The 22,957-nt window shown below is 36.0% G+C and overlaps 1 protein-coding gene across 2 annotated transcripts in view; it reads right to left on the bottom strand.

The window, feature by feature from the left end:
• Window positions 1-5,014: 5,014 nt before the first annotated feature.
• The window catches only part of SETD1B (SET domain containing 1B, histone lysine methyltransferase), a 36,733-nt gene continuing 18,790 nt past the window's right edge, over window positions 5,015-22,957 (bottom strand). The window contains exons 7-18 of one of the 2 annotated variants that reach the window (XM_072415919.1): window positions 19,928-20,710; window positions 19,624-19,800; window positions 17,115-17,202; window positions 16,494-16,711; window positions 15,604-15,709; window positions 14,502-14,954; window positions 12,412-13,932; window positions 10,577-10,743; window positions 9,795-9,926; window positions 8,990-9,109; window positions 8,745-8,882; window positions 5,015-6,551 (exon numbers count right to left, since the gene is read on the bottom strand). In XM_072415919.1, the coding sequence (XP_072272020.1) occupies window positions 6,378-6,551; window positions 8,745-8,882; window positions 8,990-9,109; window positions 9,795-9,926; window positions 10,577-10,743; window positions 12,412-13,932; window positions 14,502-14,954; window positions 15,604-15,709; window positions 16,494-16,711; window positions 17,115-17,202; window positions 19,624-19,800; window positions 19,928-20,710 (4,077 nt within the window). In that variant the 3' untranslated portion in view covers window positions 5,015-6,377. Of the gene's footprint in view, window positions 6,552-8,744; window positions 8,883-8,989; window positions 9,110-9,794; window positions 9,927-10,576; window positions 10,744-12,245; window positions 13,933-14,501; window positions 14,955-15,603; window positions 15,710-16,493; window positions 16,712-17,114; window positions 17,203-19,623; window positions 19,801-19,927; window positions 20,711-22,957 lie in introns of those variants that run through there. The other variant, XM_072415918.1, reaches the window with a different exon arrangement.

Raw genomic sequence — 22,957 nt, 5'->3', positions numbered from 1 at the left:
GGAAAAATAAGACATCCCCCTGAAAATAAGACCTAGGGCATATTTTGGCATTTCAAAAAATATAAGACAATGCCTTATTATAGGGGAAACAGGGTGTATATATATATATATATATATATATATATATTTATTTTTATATTTATATAGCCTGCAAATGCCCATTTATTTTATTGCAATAATAAAGTCAATAGTCTAAAGATTTTACTTCCTCAGATCTATGTATTCAGGCCAGTGTGTGCATTGTGGTGTTATTCATTTGAAAAGGCAACACACATTTGTGTGTTGTGGTGTGGTGCATTCAAAAATGCTAATTTTTTGGACCATTGCCATGTACTGACAAAAATCTATGAACTGTCTAAATTTGAATTGCAAGTTAATATCCAACGTCAGGCTAGCCTCTGACACTGGTCTGACACATTTCTTATGTAAATACACACAAAGAATAAACAATGACAATACATTTTCTGTAAGAAAAGTGAGTATATTTATGGTTTGCTTTATAAAAGTTACTATAATACAATGGTACAGAGTATTCAATTCACAAAAAATATGAACAGATATATACAGGCAAGACACACCCACAAAAAAACACTTTCTTCAAAACATGGTACGTATCCAAGGCAGTTTTATGCACAAAAAATCCCTAAATGTAGAAGTCTTTAAAAAATAATTATATAGAACCCGCAAAATCTCTTTGGCAGAGATTCCAAAACAAAAGCTAAATGATGCTAATGAAAAAATAAGTTCTTTTATTGCAAAACCTGTCACTTGGCTTCTGGTTGATTTTTCTTTTTTTTTTTCTTTTGTTTTTTTAACTTTTGTGAATTAAAAATATCCTTATATACAAAATAATCCCACAAAACTTTCAGCAGTGTGCCATTAGATTTTAATTTTAAACAACCCCTTTAAAATATTCCTTATAGTGTTTTATTTATAACAAATACTACAATGGCAATTTTTATCTGACAAAGGAACCAAAAATATATATGAAGTTATTGAATAATCCAGTTGTGACTCGCCGCAATAGCCTTCGCAAATATTTTGCATGTGTTCCTGGCCATCTAACAATGAAGCCAAGCTGGTTTAACACTCTTGCAGTTAGCAAATTGTTGCACTGCTTGTGGAAGCAAGAGCATTAAATATGCTATATGCATACTACAATACAGATGTTCTATCTGGCAATAAATACAAGGTTTATATTGCAGGGGGTGACCTCCACTTACTTCCATTTAATTTGTTAATGCTTCTAAATTACACAGAACATGACAAAAATATTTATACAGAATGTACATATTATAAAGCTTGACACAAGCTAAAATCTGCTACTTGTTCACTCCAATATACAATGCCATATCATTCTAGGTTCATTTTCAATGTGCTAAAAGTTGCCGTCTTGAGCTGAAAGGGGAAATGTTGGTTCTCAAGTATGGAACGCAGTCACCCTGGTAGGTTCACTTTTTAACATATTGAATAGAAACCATTATGTCTTGAATTGTAACTTAAAAAAACTTGAAATTATAATAATCACTTCAGTTATTTACACTTTTTCAGATGCAAAAGAAATTAGCAAAGAAAAACCAAATCCATCTTGTTTCTACAAGAAACAAATGCTTAGGGATAAAGTCAGACTTTGTACACAAGATGCAAAATTCTGGGTACATGGAAAACTCTTCATTTATATATTTATATATATAGATATATACACACGCACTTTCACAAATTTTTTTTTTTTTTTTTTTACACAAATGCACAGATAACAGAATGACAGTTCATTGTTGAAATGTTTTGGTTAAATTTTTTCAGTCTGTATAAGAATAGTTATTAGAATGAACTCCTATCTTAAACAGAAGGATTAAAAATTGTATATAAAAAGTTTGATAATGGAGAAAAATACTTGTCCTGCGCATTTATTTAAAAAAAAAAAAAAAAAATAAAATAACAGGAATGCTAGCTTATATACACTTGAAACAAACACGCGTCCATTTCCTAATTTACAATTCAATATGGTACAAAGCATTCACATTTAACTATCAAAGCTGAAGTCCTGTCACCAAGTCCTTGTGATTTTTTTTAACCACATCAGGCATTGTGTGATATGTAGAAAAACAAAGGAAGAAATAAAGATTTTCACTGTTACCACCATAGCTTTGAAAAGAGATGTCACTGCTCCTAAACCATACAAGCTATTGATGCCCAATGTTACTTTCGAATAGGCCAGGGAGTGTAAAGATCTGGGCACATATTAAAGGCCTTACGTATTAAAGTGTCTAAATGAACTGTTATTAATGTACAGAAATACCAAATTGCTTCTATTTAGACACATAATTAATAAGGCTGTGTGTGAAAACAGAACACATTTAGTTATGTCAACTAGTAAAATAAAAAAAATACTATATAACTACACTGAATGCTCCATGATCATCTTAATATGCATCATATGTCATCTCAGTTCCTAAAATATTATTTCAAGCAGTCCCATTGCGATATTTCGCCCTGACATAACTTATATAGTCATATGGATGTTAGTGTTCTCAGTTCACTTCGTATGTATATATTAAGGAAGTGTTATTTAAACAAACCTAAAAGTTAGTTTGGAAGAGGTTGCAGGTGTCTTTAACATGATTCATTTCACCAGAAAATATATGTTGGCAGGTTTCCTGATCTACTAAATAAGCATTTCAAAATACTACCTCCCTCCATGGGTTAATATGAATACACTGCATGTCTGCTAGGATATAATGCATATACTAGGGATATAAAATTATGCATTTCCTATGTAGCACCTGATGAGAATAAAACTTGGAATACAATCAACAATAAGCTAAATCTGGACTTTTCACAATAGAGAGCAACTTGTAAGGGAAGAAAACTCAATACAAAAAAAATGTTTCGTATATGATTTTTAAAGTTCGTTTTTTTGTGTTAGAACTAGAAATATAAATCTGCCATTCCTAAGAAATGCATCTTTGCAGACTTGAAATCTGACAAAAATACATTGCTGACAGTTCCTGGTCTCTTGCAAGCCAGAAATGGCTGATCCTGCAGTGTATAGCAATGTTGTGCTTTAGAGTGGTTGGCTTGTTAGGCAAGCAATTCTTTTATGTCCATCACCATTAATGTAAATAATTCATCTCATTGTAACAGGTGTCTGGGATGTTTGTTCTCAGACATAGCCCAATGAGCCCTTACAAAAAAAAATACCAACTAGAAAAAGTTAGAATTCAGAGCTTTATATGATGGATGCAAGAAAAAAATATCCAGCCCATACTAGAAGCTGCACATCAATGCAACTATGAGTAAGTACATACTAATGCAAAAACATGATCCATGTAAATACTAATATGTTGCATCCTCTCCAAAACCCTCATCCACTGGAAAAGCCCTTCTTTAGTGTATAAAGAATTTGACCTACTGTTGCATAAAGATAAAGATCCATGTACTTCCCACCATACTGATAACAGAGCTCACTTAAGTGAAGAAAGCAATCTAAGCATGCCAGAGATGTGAAGTTGTGCTTTCAAATGTATAATGTCTGTGCATGAAAAAATGGGGTCTGTCTACTATAAATTATTTGGATGGGGTATTTGTAATTTAAATAATCTCTGGTAGACAGTAGTACTTATATCTTATACTCCATATGCACTGCAACGGGATGGTTCCTTTAATAAGCTGTTGATTTCTTTTTGCCGCTTTACAGCTAGAACAATCTGCTAACAGAGTCAAACTGCTTCGGTGGAGTAAAAACTCAAATACAGATTATTTGAAATCTGATTGGGTATGTAGGAGGAACACTGGCTAGCATAATATTGATATTTTGTATATCTGAGAATAAAGGGAAAATGTTTTTTAACTGCATTACTGAAGTGAACATAAAGTGAGAGATTACACCTTCTCAAAAAAACTCTGCGACCAAATAGAGGAAATAATTTCCAGAATGAAGGCAAGCAAACATGATGTCCACAGGAGGCCATGATTGGAAAAATGACAGTGCTATGACACTGAAACACCAGGATTAGCAATGATATAAAACATATATGCAGGGTGGAAGATCATTCTGCCTATAGCTGCACATCAGAATTCATTTTTTGGCAGGCATGCTCTTATCTATTTACTGTTACACACTCATTATCCTATAGCAGAAGAGTTTCACAGAAGCCATTCAGTTATTTGGATTGTTGTCTAGTCCATTACACGTGGATATTTCAAACACATTCCTTTAATACTGGCAGCAGTTTATAGCTAAAATAAATTAATTAAAAAGGTCTGGGTCATGTATGAAGGCTGCCAACACAGACTTGACATTCATTACAAGGCTACAACATAGCAATGTTTTTGTAAAATCAGACATGACTTAGTGACAACACCAACAAACTCATGGAAGAAACAATGCAGCCTAAGGCTCATGCACATAACCTAATGCAACTTGATGTCTAGTACTCTGATGCACAAACATGAAGAAATGGAAATCGATGCTTGCTGGATAGACTGGAAGCACATGTGCGACAACCTTTTCGACAAGCCTGTATGCAGGCTAGGACACAACATGGTACTGAATTGTAGTGCATTACAGCGGAAACAGTGCTCAAGGAGGTGTCCCTGCAGTTTTTCCCATGTGGTGTACATGAGTGCAGCAGTGTACATCAGGCTGGTCTGAAAGAATGCATCTATTGGCCTGTGAGCATGAACCGTAACTCTACAATAAAAGGGTAACAAAGATACATCAAGACAAAAAGATTGATTGGAACATTAGTACTGAGCTATTTTTGGGAATCTGAAGTGCAACATGATTAAAGAGCAAGACAGTCTAATTATGCGGTTTACATTGATGGTGTTCATATATATGGGTATTTATCAGGTGCTATACTTACTGAGGAATTCTATTTTTTTTATTTATTTTCCAATTTATATTCATGAATGTATCCATGTTATGTCTTTTAGGACTTTTGTGAAAACCAACAGCTAACCCTATTTTAGGGAGGGGAGGGCCCTCCTACCAGACCTGGACCATTACTGCCTATAAGATTTATTTTAATTGCTTGTCTTCTGGTCCGCGCACAGCTGACATACCCTTATATATAAAGATTAACTGCAAAAATGTATTATACAACAAACATTCCATAGAAAACAGAATAAATAAATAGGATGTGCTGTAAAAGAAAAGGGTTAAGAAGGAATTAGAATGATTTATGCTGATTAACAACACACACAAGGACAATTGTAAGCCTGTAAGTGGAGACTGTTATAAAATCTTCAGGACCGACCAATGCTGGTAGCGAGCAGTGTATTCCCAGGTGCAGCTTGATGCCCACTAAAGTCTGGAGCACTGATGACATTAGATTGTGCATACACACCATCTCTATAGCAAGTGCTGGTGGTGAAATAAATCAACAAGTGCAATTCACCAAACACAGGATTGTATCTTTTTACAGTAAAATGTGTTGCAGCACTGCATGATTATCACAGCGTGTGTGATGAATGGGCCACCTTGCTAAATCTGAATCCATCAAACAATAAAAATAAATAAAATTCCTGACTAAGAACAGATACCACAGGATGCCTAGCATTACCAGTATCAAGCGGTCTTGATCTGGTCCAAGAACTTCCAGGTGCCATAAGTTGTATTAAATTGAATGCCTCAGTGGCCAATAAGGCCATTTTCACTGAACAAGACAATTAGCCATGTTTAGTCATTAGGTCAGCCCCTGGCAATAAAGTGAACAGGATTCAAAAAAACTTTTCTGGATTTTAAAAAATAGTAAAATAAATCTTGTGGTATTTGCTGTTTTGCAGAACCTTATCAATTTTAAATAGCTGACAGATTAATTTTAAATAATGCCCAGCACCTAAATTTAGGGGCCTTTTAGCAAACAGTGAAATGTAATCTAGCAAATGTTTACTAAAAACAAAAAACAAAAATCCCTTCTAGAAAAGCCAAAAGGTAATAGCAGTCTTGCAATGGATATCATTGTAGCATCTCCTCTTTAAATTTATGATGACCACCTGATAAGAAAACTAGCAGCATTTAGGACAATAAAGGAAAAAGGTACCGTATCAGCTCCAACAAGAAACAAGCTTGTCTTAGAAAATACTTTCTACTGGTATATGTTTTCTGTGCCACTTGGTGACAGTCACCTTTTTATCTTCAGGGTGAGGTGAAAAACTAAACAAAAAAAAACCCACGCACACAGAGCACCGGGGTCCATACAATCAGGAACAATGTCTTAATGTACATGTGCTCTTGTTGCTCAAAAGCCCAAGAGAAGTGCGAAACCATTACCTTTTTTTCTTTTTATAACTTTTTTTTTGGCAAAAGTGCAACTTACACCTGTATCTTGCAGTCCACTATAGCTGAAAGGTGCAAAGAAAAGACAAGTTGATTAATTCAGCGTTCCTCTGCAGTTCTCTGTTCCGCAAAGACAAGGGATCTTAACGTCCTCAATTGGGAACTTATAATCATATGTAATCTCTTCATTCACATTGATATATTGTTTGGAGTAAATAACGATCTTCTTTTGGGACTCCACAGTGATGACCTTTGCGTAGCAATTGGGCTGTAATAGGGAAAATAAGTACTTTGTAATTCCATGAGGTATAATAGAGGTTGATAACTTTACAGTTTGGTGATCTATTTGTATCAGGGGTCTTGCTTGAATAAAGGATTTTAACACATCACTTTGAAGAAATGACTGTTCACCTGCTGCCTAATATATCATACCAGGTGCCACTGTAATAAGATTAGTTATCTTCACCGGTCAGTGTTTTTTGTAATGTTTGGTATGTTGAAATTTACAAAATTACTGTATTTTAAAAATGATTTTGAAGGCTACTGTGACTCAGACCAAGGACCACAGTCTTTGGGTGATCATCATAATTTGCTATGGTTTACCCATCCAAAGCAATGAAGAACGCCACACACACCAAACTAAAGGGTTCATGTAGGCTTTTTGTCTCTTACCCCTTGCAAAGCAAATCATAACTATCCAATAAATTTATGCTATCAATACCGTCTTTTTTAATGCAACCTGCAATTTAAATTTTCTAATACTTACTTACGGATACTAATACTGACTTAGGCTCACTAGTGGAAGTGCAAATCAGGTTAGGAATATATAAACATCAATATGTGCATGTTCACAGTTAGATCCATAAATATTTGGACAGACAACAACTCAGATGCAGTTGAACTGCAGACTTTCAACTTTAATTCAGTGGGTTGAACAAAAATTATAGTTTTTTTTTTTTTTTTACACAACCACTTAATTTGAGGGGCTCAAAAGTAATTGGACAATTGACTCAAAGGCTATTTCATGGGCTGGTGTGGGCAATTCCTTTGTTATGTCATTATCAATGAAGCAGATAAAAGGCCTGGAGTTGATTGGGGGGGAGGGGGGTATGTGAAAGATTTTGCTGTGAACAGATACTATGCAGTCAAAGGAACTCTCTCCATGCAGGTGAAACAAGCCATCCTCAAGCTGCAAAAACAGTAAAAACCCATTCGAAAAATTGCTACAATATTAGTAGTGGCAAAATCTACAATTTGGTACATCAGAGAAAGAAACAAAGCACTGGTGAACTCAGCAACGCTAAAAGACCTGGAAGTCCACGAAAGACAACAGTGGTGGATGATCACAGAATCATTTCCATGGTGAAGAGAAACCCCTTCACAACAGCCAACCAAGTGAACAACACTCTCCAGGAGGTAGGCTTATCGATATCCAAGTCTACCATAAAGAGAAGACTGCATGAAAGTAAATACAGAGGGTGCACTGCAAGGTGCAAGCCACTCAAACCTCAAGAATAAAAAGGCTAGATTGGACTTCGCTAAAAAAAAATCTAAAAAAGCCAGCCAGCACAGTTCTGGAAAACATTCTTTGGACACATCAAACCAAGATCCACCTTTACCAGAATAATGGCAAGAAAAAAGTATGGAGAAGGCGTGGAACAGCTCATGATCCAAAGCATTCCACATCATCTGTAAAACATGGCGGAGGCAGTGTGATGGCTTGGGCGTGCATGGCTGCCAGTGGCACTGGGACACTAGTGTTTATCCATGATGTGACACAGGACAGAAGCAGCCGAATGAATTCTGAGGTGTTCAGAGACATACTTTCTGACAAATCCAGCTAAATGAAGTCAAATTGATTGGAAGGCGTTTCATAATACATATGGACATTGACCCAAAACATACAGCGAAAGCAACCCAGGAGTTTATTAAAGCAAAGAAGTGGAATAATCTTGAATGACCAAGTCAGTCACCTGATCTGAACCCAATTGAGCATGCATTTCACTTGTTGAAGACTAAACTTCAGGCAGATAGGCCCACAAACAAACAGCAACTGAAAGCCGCTGCAGTAAAGGCCTGGCAGAACATTAAAATGAGGAAACCCAGCATTTTTTAACAACCTAGGGTTTTCAACCAAGTATTAGAAATTAACATTTTATTTGGAGCTTTTTAATTTGTCCAATTACTTTTGAGACCCTGAAATGAAGTCATTGTGTAAAAAAAGGCTTTAGTTTCTCACATTTTTATGCAATCTTTTTGTTCAACCCCCTCAATTAAAGCTGAAAGTCTGCAGTTCAACTGCATTTGAGTTGTTTCATTTAAAATTAACTGTGGTAATGTACAGAAACAAAATTAGAAAAAAGTTGTCTGTGTCCAAATATTTATGGACCTAACTATATGTGTCTGGATTTTTTAAAGTCTCTGACTGAATTAAGATGAAGGTAAACAAACGATAACTTACATTGCAGCTATGGTTAATGAATCGAGCAAAATTCCCACATTTTGTGGCATCGATAATGGTGTCATGATCAACCCTGAACATATAACTGCTTCCAATTCCTTCATCTTCATATCGCTTCTCCCGCATGTCTGCAATGACCTAAAGGGTAAATTGAAAATAAAATTGTGTTACATATGTATAAGTAACAAGGCAAATCTGGACCAGTCATCTGCTACCACAAATATCTTACAAGTAAACAAACTTACCTGCCGAATGTTTTGTCCCACATATTCAATAACCATCTCATCTGCTGCAATTGGCTCCATTGCAAAAAGGCCCCAGTCGTGAATATGGCTCTTGCAGAAACGCAATTTCTTTTTGCGGAACTGAAAAAAAAATTGCATGTAAGGTATTTTTCCATGGTTATCAGTACACCATTTTCAAAGGCTTTCAAAGTATTATTTGAAAACCCAACTCCAGAGATTTTACTAGTCTTGGAAAATATGGGGAAAGTTTAGAACATCTGTCAAGTGTTCCAACTGGTGTGATTCCGCGTCTCACATTTTATGCTGAAAATTTCTTAAACTGGTATATGGAAATGAACAAAGACAGTAGGAGTAGCTAGGACCTCTGTCATGTTTTTATTGCAGTTTTGGTTATGCTTATTTCCATCATTTCCTTTCCATTGTCATAGGGAGGCAGGAAGTAAGAAATAATCTGCTCAGGTGGGCCTATACAACGTGATAAAGATCCTATAAAAAGTTCTAATTCTTTCCCAATCATTCTAGAACTTTGAAAGCATTTTGGCTTCAATTGGGTTTAGTGCTGCTTCATCTTCTTGCCCAGTAACTCCATCAAATTACACTAACACAGGTCCCTTTTGAACCTTAGCTAGCCTAGGGCACGACTGAAGGCAATGGCATTTATTTATAGTTTCTTTATATAAAGTAATTTCCTTTTAGGGTTGTTAGTCCTGCATATTATGTAATAAAAAAAAGCATATTAAATGCATTATACCTATTTATAATCAAGTACAAAATGTAAAATAACAATAATAAAGGGCTGCCAAACCTTCAGCTGATTAAATTTGAGCAGATCACTATCACAGCTTCCAGTAAACGAAGAAAGCAATCGGCGTTGTTCTGATCTCCTTTCCGAGCCTGCTCGGGTGGAAGTGTGAGGCTGAGCAGGAATACTCTTCCCCTGGAGAATGAAACGAAGTTGTTACTAACAAGTATGTGGGCAGATAACTTACATAAAAGGTGAACATAAAAAAAAAAATGATTAGAGAAGTAGGTTTACTATACATTACACTTTTCATACAGAGTAGAATTAAAAAGTAAATACAATAACAATAAACATGTTAAAAAAAAAAAAAAAAAAAATCATCTGTTACTTAGGTCAAGAATCCTGTTTTGACTTGTGCAGACTCTCCTATTGACATGCTTAGATTCTTGATTTCATACTATGATATTAAAGCCAAGGACAACCAGGAATCTAGCATTTTTTAATACAATCAAGGCAAACTCCTTATTTCTTTCCAGATGTGGCTTTCACATAATGGAATCAATAACTTGTAATTCTTTTATATAATAATATAATAGGTTTCCAAGGCCCTTTCAATATTTTCTTTATCAGACTTGTTTTGTTCACTTCTAAACACCTACTCACTTTCTTTTAAGACTTCATTCGTAAACTCAGTTTCACAAATAAAAAAGTACATTGTTAATATAAAACTATAAATTGTATCCAAGTGTCCAACCAATGTAGTGAGTTCTTTACTTTTTCCAATGTTAAGTGATTTACTACGTGAAGCATTTCTAGTTCCATGAACAGTAGTAAGGTTCACCTACCTGGGTATCATTCAGAGGCTCTTCAGTCAAAGAGCGATTATTAATGAGGTATTTAATTTTGTCTTTCTTATCAATTTTATAATAGCCCTCGCTACGAGCACAGCCCGTAAGATGCTCTCGTAGTCCATCATCCCGTTTCTTCTTTTTGGGGGAATAAACACTGGTTGGTAAGAAATTGTTAAGGAACATGCATGGAAACATTTTTAAATTAGAAAAAATGATCCAACCAACATAAAACAACCAAACAATAACTACACAAATACTTGTTCCGTGTATTTTCTGATGCAAGAACACTACTTTGTTCTTTAACTGTAACTGGTGTTGTACACCTGGGGAGGGGATTGTGCAAATCCTAGGAGAGAATGGACAGAAGAAATGCTGTTTCCCCTTCCAAATGATTTACATCTGTTCATTCTGATGTTTAAAGTTTAGTGTCAAATTATATGGAAAAATGCAGAATAAGGAGGACAAAAATACAATCTGTACTTACCAATAAACAATCTTCTACAACAATCATTTATATGTGCAAAAAGTATGTTTTATTTTTTTAATCCCTTTAGAGGTAATCCCGAATGTGACTCAGGGTGGATTTTCCATGCAAAAAGCGGTAATCCCGAGTCACACTCGGGTCGATCAAAACATTCAAAATAAACACCTTGTTTCGTTGGCTTCCCCCAGCGTCCTGCTGGTCCCCGCAGGTCCTCGGGACACGTCTCCTTCCTCTGATCCCCAGCCAGTGACTGCAGAGACGATCTCCGGGGTTTCCCGGTGACGTCGGTGTGGGCAGGAGAAGCAGCGGGAAATTCAAAAAATTTTGTATTGGACTCAATACAAAATAGGTGTATTGAGTCTAATACAAAGAAAGCTTTATATAATATATTTTATATATATATATATATATATATATATAAATATTTTATGCATGCTACTGTACAGTTATATTACAGGTTTCACTATTAAAAAAAAAAAAAAAAAATATATATATATATATTTTTTTTTATTTAAAGTTTATTATTAAGTTTATTAAATATTGGACATATTTCGGTGAGTTATGACTAAGAATTATAGGCCTACAATGTAAAATAAATTTCCATGCAAAAAAATGTAATGCTTTTTGCGTGGAAGTACGGACAGAATTAGAACGCTAGGGGGGTTAAATAATCCTAGCAGCAGCAAGCAAACTAATCTAACAGCCACCTTTAAGTACTCTTAGGGTGGGTTAGACAACAAAAGCTGGCTGCTCTGTAAATCTCTATATAAGTGGTTTTACTGTGTTTTAGAGCATACTGTGCAAAAGTAAAATATTCTCTATTTTTTTTTTACTTTACACTAAACACTGCAATGATGCATTGATGTGAATTGAGACCATGAGTGATAAACCTCTGTGGAGTGGTAATTAAATGAAAGGTAACATTGAGCCCTGACCAGTTCTCTTTGAAAATACCCCGTCACTACCTTCTCTGCTGCTGTCTCAGCAAGCCAAGTAGTGAGTAATTTATAATGTTAAAATTTAAACTAAGGTCTTTTTAATATTAAGAATGGACACATTAACACCTGTGTAAATCATGTCATGCATTTTAGATGCAATGTAAATTTAAAACCCAATATTTTACCTTATAACTACTAAAAAGACAAGTCAAAGGGCCATAAAATGCAGTATATAAGACTGTTTGGTAACACAAAAAGTAGGTAATATACTTTACACCTGTAGACAAGACAAATGTATGACAATCAACCTTAAGGACTCCTTCATTCAGGTTGTCAATGTATCTTTTAGTGTTCTATCGGATTATCACCGACATATCACAGAGTAATATAATTGTAAAAAAGGATATGAGGATGGTAGACCCAAAGAGTGTCATTAAGCCAGTCCATACCATTGTCCTGCTGTAGCAGCCTATCATAAGTGATACACATATATTTGACATCTTCTTCATCTATTCCCTCATTCCATATGTCATACAGTATGGTCATCTCCTCAAACTCCGAGCGAGGCTTGAAGAGAGATCGAGGTGGAGAAAACTCAGGAGAAGGAATAGCAGAAATTTCATCAAACCTTTTCTTAATCCTCCAGTTAGGTTTTTTCAATTTGGTGTAGTCTTCTGCATCCCTTCTCTCCTCTTTCCATTGGTTCTCCAGTTCCTTTAATGGGACTTTCTGATTTATGGCTTCATAAACTGGAACACTAGGATGCTCATCGTTCCTAAAGTCTAATGGAACAGCTGCTGGATCTTTAATTCCACACACTTCATTAGCTTGATCAAACACACCTTTACCAAGGGCAATTTCGGTTAATGCAGCAATAGGAAGAGTTTCTGAGTTTTTGTCAACAGTATCTTCTATTGCTAGCGCAGAAGGAGGAGGCCTTTTGGGCCGCCCAGATTTCCTTTTACTTGTAGGGGGAAGAGTAGGTGAGGGTGCAGATTCCTCAGTGGAAGGTAGCTGCTTTTTAGAGGGTTCACATTCACTTTCTTCACCTAGTAGTTTACCTTCTGATAAGTATGTTTGAATTTCAGATGATTCCAGATCATCAACATTTAAACCAATGTCCTTCTCAATATCCCCTCTTGGGGGACTGGCAAATGGGATTGGTGACGGAACACTATTCATGATTATGGAAGCACTGGCTGGTTCTTTAAATGACTTTTCATCTGGCTCATCAACAGAGGGCTTCTTGTTAGAGGGGAGGCAAGGGAACATAGCATTAGATTCAGGAAAGGTTGGGGTAAAGTTAAAGTCTCTTCCAGGAGTTCTTGGAATGCCACTATTAATTATGCCCGGGGATTGAGAAAGGTAGGAAAATGGACTTCCAGGAATGTGGGGGGAAGTTAGAGCCAAACTATTACCTGTGAGTGGTGCATCACTACCAGGAGTGGCAGGAACAGTATCAGTGCTCTGTGATTTTCCAAGGTGTGATGATTTGACAGAGAACTCTCTGCCTGGAGTTCTTGGCAATTCTTCCTCAGACAGCATTTTTGTGACTGCTAAATGCCCAAAATTCTTTTCACGATGAATAGTTTCCTCATCTTTATGGGGTATTAAGGGAAGTGCAGTAAGAGCAACTTTGGAGACAGCTGGTAGGTGAACCTCAGAATCCAAATGAACAGCTGTGTCTCGTCCAGGTGTGCGAGGACAGAGTACTTCTTCCTCTGCAACAAAGAGGGGTAATTTAGCTGCTGTTTGCTGAGTATCTGAAGGAATCTCTTCAGGTTTAAGAACAAAGCTAGATTCACCAAAAGCCCCAGTAGGTGTTACAGGACGAATGGCCACATTCTCCTGAGCCTCTTCACTTGGGAGGTCCACGACCGGCTCCAGGTGGAGTTCTACATATACTTCAGAAGAATCTTCTGCAATAGCTAAAACAAATAATGAGTAATTATAAATGTTTTTTTATAATGTCACATCAGATCTTAGTAATCTACATAAAAAAATGTGCATTAGGAAAATCTTAGAAAGATTTTCTATTGACATATTCTTGAATAGGAAGTAATGTAAATTTACTATGCACATTTAAAAACACAAACATTACTTTGTAATTGCAGAAATGGCATTATCACTCTGCAACACATAGTGTATGCAGATAGTAAAGGTGTTGGTGGAACCTACCGGCAGAAAGCAAACATAAGATGGCAGCAGTGACCATTTTTAATACAGGAAACTACAGCACAGGGGAAACGTGGAAAAATAATTTCATGCTGGTTTACTACACGGGTTAAAAAAAACACCCAGAATCAAATAATGATGTATGTGGCTTTAAACAAGCTTTACATAAATGAATAAAAAAACATTTTGAATGTACCCACTGGTGTGACTGACCTAATTGGATCAAAGCACTTCCAGTCATAGTAAGTGCAAGTTGTCCAACTCTACAATTCCAAAACTGTAAAAACAGAAACAAATACAAACACACTTTCATAAGTGGTACCTTTGTTTGATGGTGATGGAGCTTTCTCAATATCCTTCTCAATGCCATCTTCCAGAGGTTTTTCTGTTAGCACTTCTCCCACAGCATCCTGTTCCAATACATTTTTGGACTCAACAGCTGCTGTATCCAAGCCTCTATCTCCGAGGGCTGATACGTGATCAGCTGCTGACGATGTTAAGTCGTCTATGCCTTCCCCTTCAATTCTTTGCTCTTCTTCAGCTGAGGCCTTAGCTGGACTACTTTGAATAGACATATCATCAACTCTGTCAATCTCTGCATCATCCTCATGGTCTACATCTACCTCCTCATCTTGATCATCCCCAAAATCTAATTCTTCCTCTTCGGAGTCCTCTTCATCTTCTTCAGATTCAGAACTTGATTCATACTCTGAGGACTCTTCACTTTCATCTGAGGAATCTGCTTCAATTTTAGAGGAGGTTGCACTGGTAGCATCTTGTACTGAAAAGTAAACCAATGGTTACATTAAACTTTGAAATAAAGGTGTTTAACCTAATTTACTCATTTCTGAGAAAAAACACACACTGTTTAAAATAACTAGTTCAGAGAGAGCTATTGGAGGAACCTCAGATTCCACCCCCATCCCCAGTAGGCACTTTAGGTAGGTTATGGTATCAACTAATTTTGGCCATGTTTTTTTTTTTTGCCAAACATGTTGGTTAGGTGAATGTTGCTAAGGATATATGGGCAGTGCAAACATTAAAACATGGGTATTACAAGCCTGAAAACACATGAGAATTCCAGCAAAGAAAAAAATTGAACAAAAGGAATTCCAACACTAGGTGGCAGTGCTTGTAATGCTTAAAATATAAAATTCACTGTACACTAGTATGTTTCCAAGCACTGGGGATTGAAAGAGCTTCTGTTTTGATACTCACTTATACTTTAGTGAATACGCTAAACTTGGGGTGACACAGAAATATACAATGTTTGCAATGTAAATTACTATGCATTTTGCTGCTTAGAGTTGTCTTTCAAAAGTAACTCCTTGTAAAAAATTAGTTTACAAATACAGCCTATAGGTCTTACATAAATCTCTATTGTAATTTTACATAACCCTAATAAACACTAGAATTGCAAATACCATCATCTGAGTCTTGATCTTCGTCCTCCTTTCCGCTGGTCACTTCATCTTCTGACTCAGATGAGGATGATGACGACTGATCATCATCTTCAACAAAACGCTTTTCCTAAAACAAAAAGAGAAACAAAAATAAATATATAATATATAAAGAAACCTTACAAATAAAATAAAAATACACACACAACACTTGTTCCTATTTCCTTTTTAACTGATTGTTAACCCTTAATATTCCATAAGGTCCCAAATTAACTCTTTTAGTTTTGTTAACTAAATTAATATTTTCTTGCTTTTTCAATTTTACCAACAATGAAAACAGGACCCTAGCTTGTAGACTGCCAAGAAGGAAGAACTTCTGATTCCAGAGCTGGGTTCTCACGCAACCAAGCAGGAACAAACTAATAAGGTTGTCTCTCTCCCTGCCAGAATAAATTTGTCCCTGTTCTGCTGTCCCTGCCCGAGACCAAATCAACTTGTTGCATCACAACACAAGTTTGCGTGGCTGATATCTGGAATGAAATTAGTCAATTAGAACTAGAGGAAGTACAGGTGTGGGAGCTTAAAAGTTAAAATCGTGTAGCCTTACCAGTCAGGAATATTTAAAAAAAATATCTGATTAGTTTCTTGTATGTTCTCCTTGTCAGAACAGAAATTGTAGAAGAGGTATAAAGCTGTAAGGTTATCTCATGGCTTGGTTTAATGATAACAGACAGCTAAAGCTGAACTGTGCAAAAACTTTACCTTACAGGTCTCCTGGCCACTCTCACAATGGACAGTGAAAAGTAGTCATACATAAATTAACATCTATCTGTCACTCTGTTTATTAATAAAACAAAGAAATCAAAATCTTGCAAAAGGACAGGACAAATGACCTTGCAGTGAGTTGCACTTACTTTACTGGACAGAGCTCCAACTGAGCTGCCATCTTGCTCTTCCTCTTTCTCAGATGTGTCTTCTTTATCTGAAACCTCTTCTTCTCCATCACTTTCTGCTTCTTCTTCACCCTCACTGGAGAGAGGTCTTGCTGGCTTTCTGTGGACAGTTACAGGGTCTGCATCTTTCTTGGATGGATCTGATGACGCATCCAGGGCATCTCTGTCACGCTCACACTCTGCAATATTCAAACCAAAATTAAATTGCTGGATTTCTCTCCCACATAATCTCACACTACAGTAAGCAATTCACTTGAATAAACAGTCACAACCAGTATACCACTATGAGGTAGAAAATTCAAGAACCGCTTTGCTTTTGATTCAAATGGTAACAACAAAAAGAGCAATTTCTTTCAGCAAGATAAGAGGTTATTTTTAACAATGGCAGCATTCTAATTGATGCTGCCTAATGGCATCACATTTAAAAAAATTTAAAGGTTACACAGGCAGTAATATTATTTCAAGTGATGCTTTAATACACTGGAATTTCCATGAGGACATGCTGCTATAAAATATGAGAAACACCCTAATTAGACAATATAAATCTTTGACAACTGTGCTTATATCGATGGGGTCACAAACCTTCATCCTCCTCGTCTACTGAAGGTGATGGACGTATTCTCTTCTGTTCTCCCCCAAGTGCAGCTTCAGGAGGTTCTTTTCTTTTCACCTTTTTAAAGTTAAACAGACCGTTTATTTACTGCTTTTTACAGATTACAGATCTAAGTTTTTTTGCAACTTTTAATGCATAAAATGAAATAAACAGAAATGAATGTATAAACCATTGAAGTATTAATTTATGTTACATGAACAGTGTTGAACCCAGAAGTTTTTTTTTTTTTAAACGGGTGGACAGAAATTGTAGGTGGGTGGCAGTCCCTGTATTGTGACCCAACTCATCAGTACCCATCCCAAAAACAGCTGGGTAGTTACTGAAAAGTGCCAGGTGGTGTGGCAAGCTAAAAGGGGCTGGGGAGAACATATTTATTTTACATGTGTTTGTATTTTATCTTATAATAGCAATTACATACACAAATGTTTCAATGAAAAAAATAAATGCTGCTTCGGTGTGAAATTGGCATTCCCATGTGCAATGTAAAATAATTCTATTTCTCAAAATGCATTATTTAATCTAACAAGCTATTTTACCTCCTTGTTAACACCTAGCGGTAGTCCGGAGTGTGACTCGGGGTGGATTTTACCTGCAAATAGTGGTAATCCCAAGTCACACTCGAGGTAGCCTAAAAAAAATAAAAACCCACTTACCGGGAAATTCAAATAATTTTGTACTGCAGTAAATACAAAACAGCTTTATTGAGTCCAAGTTAAAGAAATTTTCATATATATATATATATATATATATATATATATAAAATTATAATATACATAAATTATATATGCTACTGTACACTTACATTACATGTTTAACTATTTTTAACAGATTTTTGTGTTTCTTTATTTAAAGTTTATTATTAAATGTAATAAATATTGGACATATTTCGGTGAGTTATGCCTAATAATTATAGCCTATAATGTAAAATTTATTTCCATGCAAAAAAAATGTAAGGCTTTTTGCATGGAAATTTGGATGGAATTAGAATGCTAGGGAGGTTATTGAAGGCAGTGATGATGAAGTTCATTTTCAGATTATTATTCCAGATCAGTTACTTACACCCTGAAAAATTGTATGTACTCATCTCCTTAATTTTATCAGGATTGGTGGCAACTTGGTGACTGCAAATAAAGTATAATTCGTAAATCATCATGAAGATATAACTACCTAGCTTAAAACCTTTTTAGCAATTACACGTAAAATAGATGAAACCAACAGATTATGATTTTAACCCCCCTAGCGTTCTAATTCTGTCCGTATTTTCATGCAAAAAGCATTACATTTTTTTGCATGGAAATGTATTTTTCATTGTAGGTCTATAATTCTTAGGCATAACTCACCGAAATATGTCCAATATTTAATAAATTTAATATTAAACTTTAAATGAAAAAAACACAAAAATTTGTTAAAATAAAAAAATACAGAAACCTGTAATTTAACTGTACAGTAGCATGTATAATATAATATAAAGATTTCTTTGTATTAGACTCAATACAGCTATTTTGTATTGAATCCAATACAAAATTATTTGAATTTCCCGCCGCTCCTCCCGCCAGCACCGCAGGCTGAGGATCAGAGAAAGAAGACGTGTCTCGAGGACCTGCAGAGAGCAGCAGGAAGCCGGGGCACACCAACGGAACAAAGTAAGTGTTTTTTAAAATGTTTTTAGCGATCCCGAGTGTGACTCGGGATTACCACTTTTTGCAGGTAAAATCCACCTCAGGATTACTGCTAGGAGGGTTATTAGTACTAGGCTTTTCAAAACATTCAGACCTTTGGTTCAACATACAAAAGCTTTTTTTTTTTATTTATTTATATAACACTCTATTTAACATTTTCAAAAAACAAAACAAAACAAAACATACAAATAAAACAATAATCAAGAGAAATATTATGTTATATGACATATAACTAGTTTTCAAAGATAGAAAAACAAAAATACATAGGATGACAGGGGGTACACCAATAAAAAAAAATAAACAAGGGGAATATGTGCTGGGGAGAAGAAAGGTGTGGTAAGGGGGAAAGGGGAAGGACAAAAGCTATAATCTCCCAGGGCACATTATAAATAGTAGAACAAAAAGCAATTAAGGAGGTCTGGGATCTGCATGACCTGGGGCTAAGGTAACTCTGCAGAGTTTTGATATTGCATCTAGTAAAACCAAGTGTTGTGGAATTTCTCTTCAGTACAAAGCTTCAATTTTTTAATCACCAAAGGTTTATATCCCTAAACACCATTTTAAAAAAAATCTATCTTTAAAGAGACCCTCATGAGTCTTAAGGCTGCTGGGGGTATGAATATAATAGCTCTTCTATTGTATGCAAATGCCATTAGAATTAGTTTTAGAGGCTGAAAGCGGACTACCTACAGTTAAAAAAATCTTATGTTCAGTGCAAATGAACTATGAGGTAAATCCAGATAAAACACTATGTTACACATCCTAAAATGCACTATTTTAAACAATAAAAAAAAATTACCTTAAATGACGGAAGTCTGATTGCACCACGCAGACCAAAGCCAAGTCCTCCTATTCCATCAAAACCAAGACCTTCTCCCTTGTTCCAGCTTTCTAGCAGACTTGATGTTATTTGGTCCCTTGCCTTTGGTTTCTCTTCATCCTTGTTATCCCCAGATTTTACAGGGGTCAAAGACTGCTAATAAGGATGGCAAAACAGATTAAATCAGCATGGCAAAATAGATTAAATCAGCACTGTCGGACTATGAACACGTCTGGAAACTTTTCAGCACCCTTTAAAAACAATATATACTGCAAATACTAACCTTTGCTTGACACTCTTTTTTATCCCACCACTCATCAAAAGCCCGGAAGGCCACCACTTCTACCATTTTTCGGTTCAAATCTCTTTTCATAATGGCTTTAAGTTCTTTAACAATGACTTGCAGCACACCATCTACTGTCGCCTTGTGCGGATCTTCCTTCTTGTATTCATAGCCCGGTGGTGGCACAGAAGGGTCAAACTTTGGAAAAGGTGGCCAAGGCTGCCCTCGTGCAAGGTAAGAGGACATGGCAAAGGGGCGATATTGGTGCTGGTTGCCAAACTGCATGGAATTTCCTATGAAGTGGTGGTAAGGGTAAAGATTTTGTCCCTGCATCATGCGACTGAGCATCTGCGTCTGCATTTGAAAGGACATAGACATTCCTCCCCACTGATTACCAAGAGCACTCATCATGTCACCTTGCATCATGGGGAACATACCTTGATGGTATGGTGGTGGATGGTGCAACATATGCGGTGGAGGTACCCCAGGTGGAGCAGGTAATGGTGGAGGGGGTACTGTAACTGAAGGATGAGTAGGAGGAGGAGGTGGGGGAAGAGGTGGTGGCATGGGAAATCCTGGCTGTGGGGGAGGAGGTGGTGGCGGCGGTGGTAGTGGTGGTGGTGGTGGAAATCCTGGAGGTAGGATAGAAATGACCGAGGTCATAACGGCAGAATTGGTGACCGCTGAGTTTACAACAATGGATTTGGCACATTCTGCACTAGTGATAGAAGTGTTCATTTCATCATCTGAAATCTCCATGTCCTCTCCTGAAGAAGGATGACCCTGCATAAACAGAGAAACCACTATGAGTGAACAGTTTTCTAGGAAAAGGATTAACTGTCAGGATATAAACAAAAACACAGATTTGTTAGGAAAATTATTCCTCGGTCAATATAAGTAAATATATGGATATAGATATATAAATAGAATCATTAACCATTGAAAATTTGTTATTCTTTTTACTTAAAAGACAAGTTCCATGCACTAGAAATAGTGGGAAAACTCAAGTGATTACAGGTCATATTGAGTTACTATTAATGCTCTACTGCGCCTCACATCATTACAAGTGTATGGCGCAACATAAAATAATTCACTAGTTGGCTATTTCTGTAAAAAAGATTTTTTTTTATTGGCCATTTACCATAACACCATTACCAAGTGGAAGCTCTCAAACCCTCCACTATCCTGGTCCAATTGGTCCTGTGCTGTCCCAGGTTTCAATGCACCTGTTTTTTTTAATCAGCTAGGCATGCTGGAACTAGTTTCCAAAAATGTCTGTTCAACATTTTCGCATATCTGTTAAAGAGCACATTTGTATCCAGAGGTTAAGCCTTATTTCCCCTCCAGGTTTCCTCTTCTCCTTTGGAATAATTTTACAGCTCTTGTCCCACACAGAAAGGTTTCTGACCCGATACAAAAAATACACCCCTAGCCCCCCTCGTTGCTGCGGACCTACAAATGACTTCCTCACTCATAACCTCATCACATGCACAACTTTTAGAGTTGTCCTGGCTTTCTTCTTACACCTACTTTCCTCACATTTAAAAGAGCCCTCAAAACCCATCTTTTCAAACTCTCCTACCATCTTCTTCTTTCTCATAACTTTCACTACATACCCATCATTCCATACTGCCCCCTCCTACTGTTTGCTACTTTCCCCTCCTCTTAGATTGCAATCTCTTTTAGGCAGGGTCTTCTCCTCCTCCTGTGTCATTGTTTGTATCTGTCATTTACAACCCCTATTTAATGTAAAGCGCTGCGTAATATGTTGGCCCTAAATAAATACTGTATAATAACAATAATAATAGGTATAAATAGTAACCTTCAAGCTAGCAACAATATGTAATCTGTGTGACTTTAGGTTTAGAAATGCAATTCCAGTGAAACTCCTCATTTACAAGTGCCTGTTTTGTAAAAAGTACCGCTTGTACCAACAATTAAATTATGTTGTGTGTAGTTTACAAAAAAATTCAAAATAAGTGTTAAGTCCAAGAGGACAAGTTTATGATGTTATAGTTATAAATATCAAACCATTACCTACTTGGTAATATGTATGGTTTACTATTGTGATAGCTGTACTGAATGTCTATACACTGTACTAGTTCTCCTGAATTTGATTTTCTTCAGCTCTTCATTACTTTGTACTGTTGACATTTGTATTTATATTGTGTTTTGTATATGCCTCCTTCTACTTACCTAATGAAAATATTTAAATAAAAAAAAATTATGTTGTGCTAAGAAAATGAAGATTGCTAATACATTGAACAGGAGTATGCGCCAAACATAATGTGCTGCAATGTTTTGAAATGTATGGTCACCTGTGGACCTTGTTTAATCACTTCAACTTCCTAACCTGTATACCGCATATGGAACATAATCTTTACCTTTCTTCAACTGGACAATATTTCTGGTATTACTGATAGTAAAATAGTTCATGTAGCATTTACTTTGGGATAAAAAGTATTTTCCCAGAATGACCAATGTTCCTTTTAAGCCATAATTTTTTTTTAATTTTTTTTTACTTACTCTTAAAGGCCTTTTTTGTGTACATTTATTTTGATGTAACAAAAACAAACCAAACAAACTCATCATATGTTTATTTAACATATGAATGGTATATAAAGAAATAACCAAGAGGAGAACAAAAAAAATTAAAAAAAGTTGTTCACTCCTGATCAACACATTAAAATAACTAGTCTAAATACATACAGCTTTGTTTAGCATGAAGTATTTTCTGTAGCCTTTCAGCACAGCTCCAATAATTTAAATAGTTAATAGAAGGTATAAAAGGCACTTTGTCTTCACTAATCACAATACCTGTATGTGTATTTTAGGTTATACTGAACATTCTCTACAGAAAATATTGGGGATGCCACTGCTATTCTCATTCTAGAAAATGCTAGCAGTCAGTTACTGGATTACTGTTTTAAAGCTTTGAAACAAGGCGATCAGCAAGACTGACAGGCAACTAGTATTTGTAGAATGAAAAATCAATAATGGGAGCCATTAGGAGGCTACAATTTACATAAT

Source organism: Pyxicephalus adspersus, chromosome 6 (assembly GCF_032062135.1).
Source record: "Pyxicephalus adspersus chromosome 6, UCB_Pads_2.0, whole genome shotgun sequence".
Taxonomy (NCBI): domain Eukaryota; kingdom Metazoa; phylum Chordata; class Amphibia; order Anura; family Pyxicephalidae; genus Pyxicephalus; species Pyxicephalus adspersus.
This window is presented reverse-complemented; position numbering and strand designations above follow the sequence as displayed.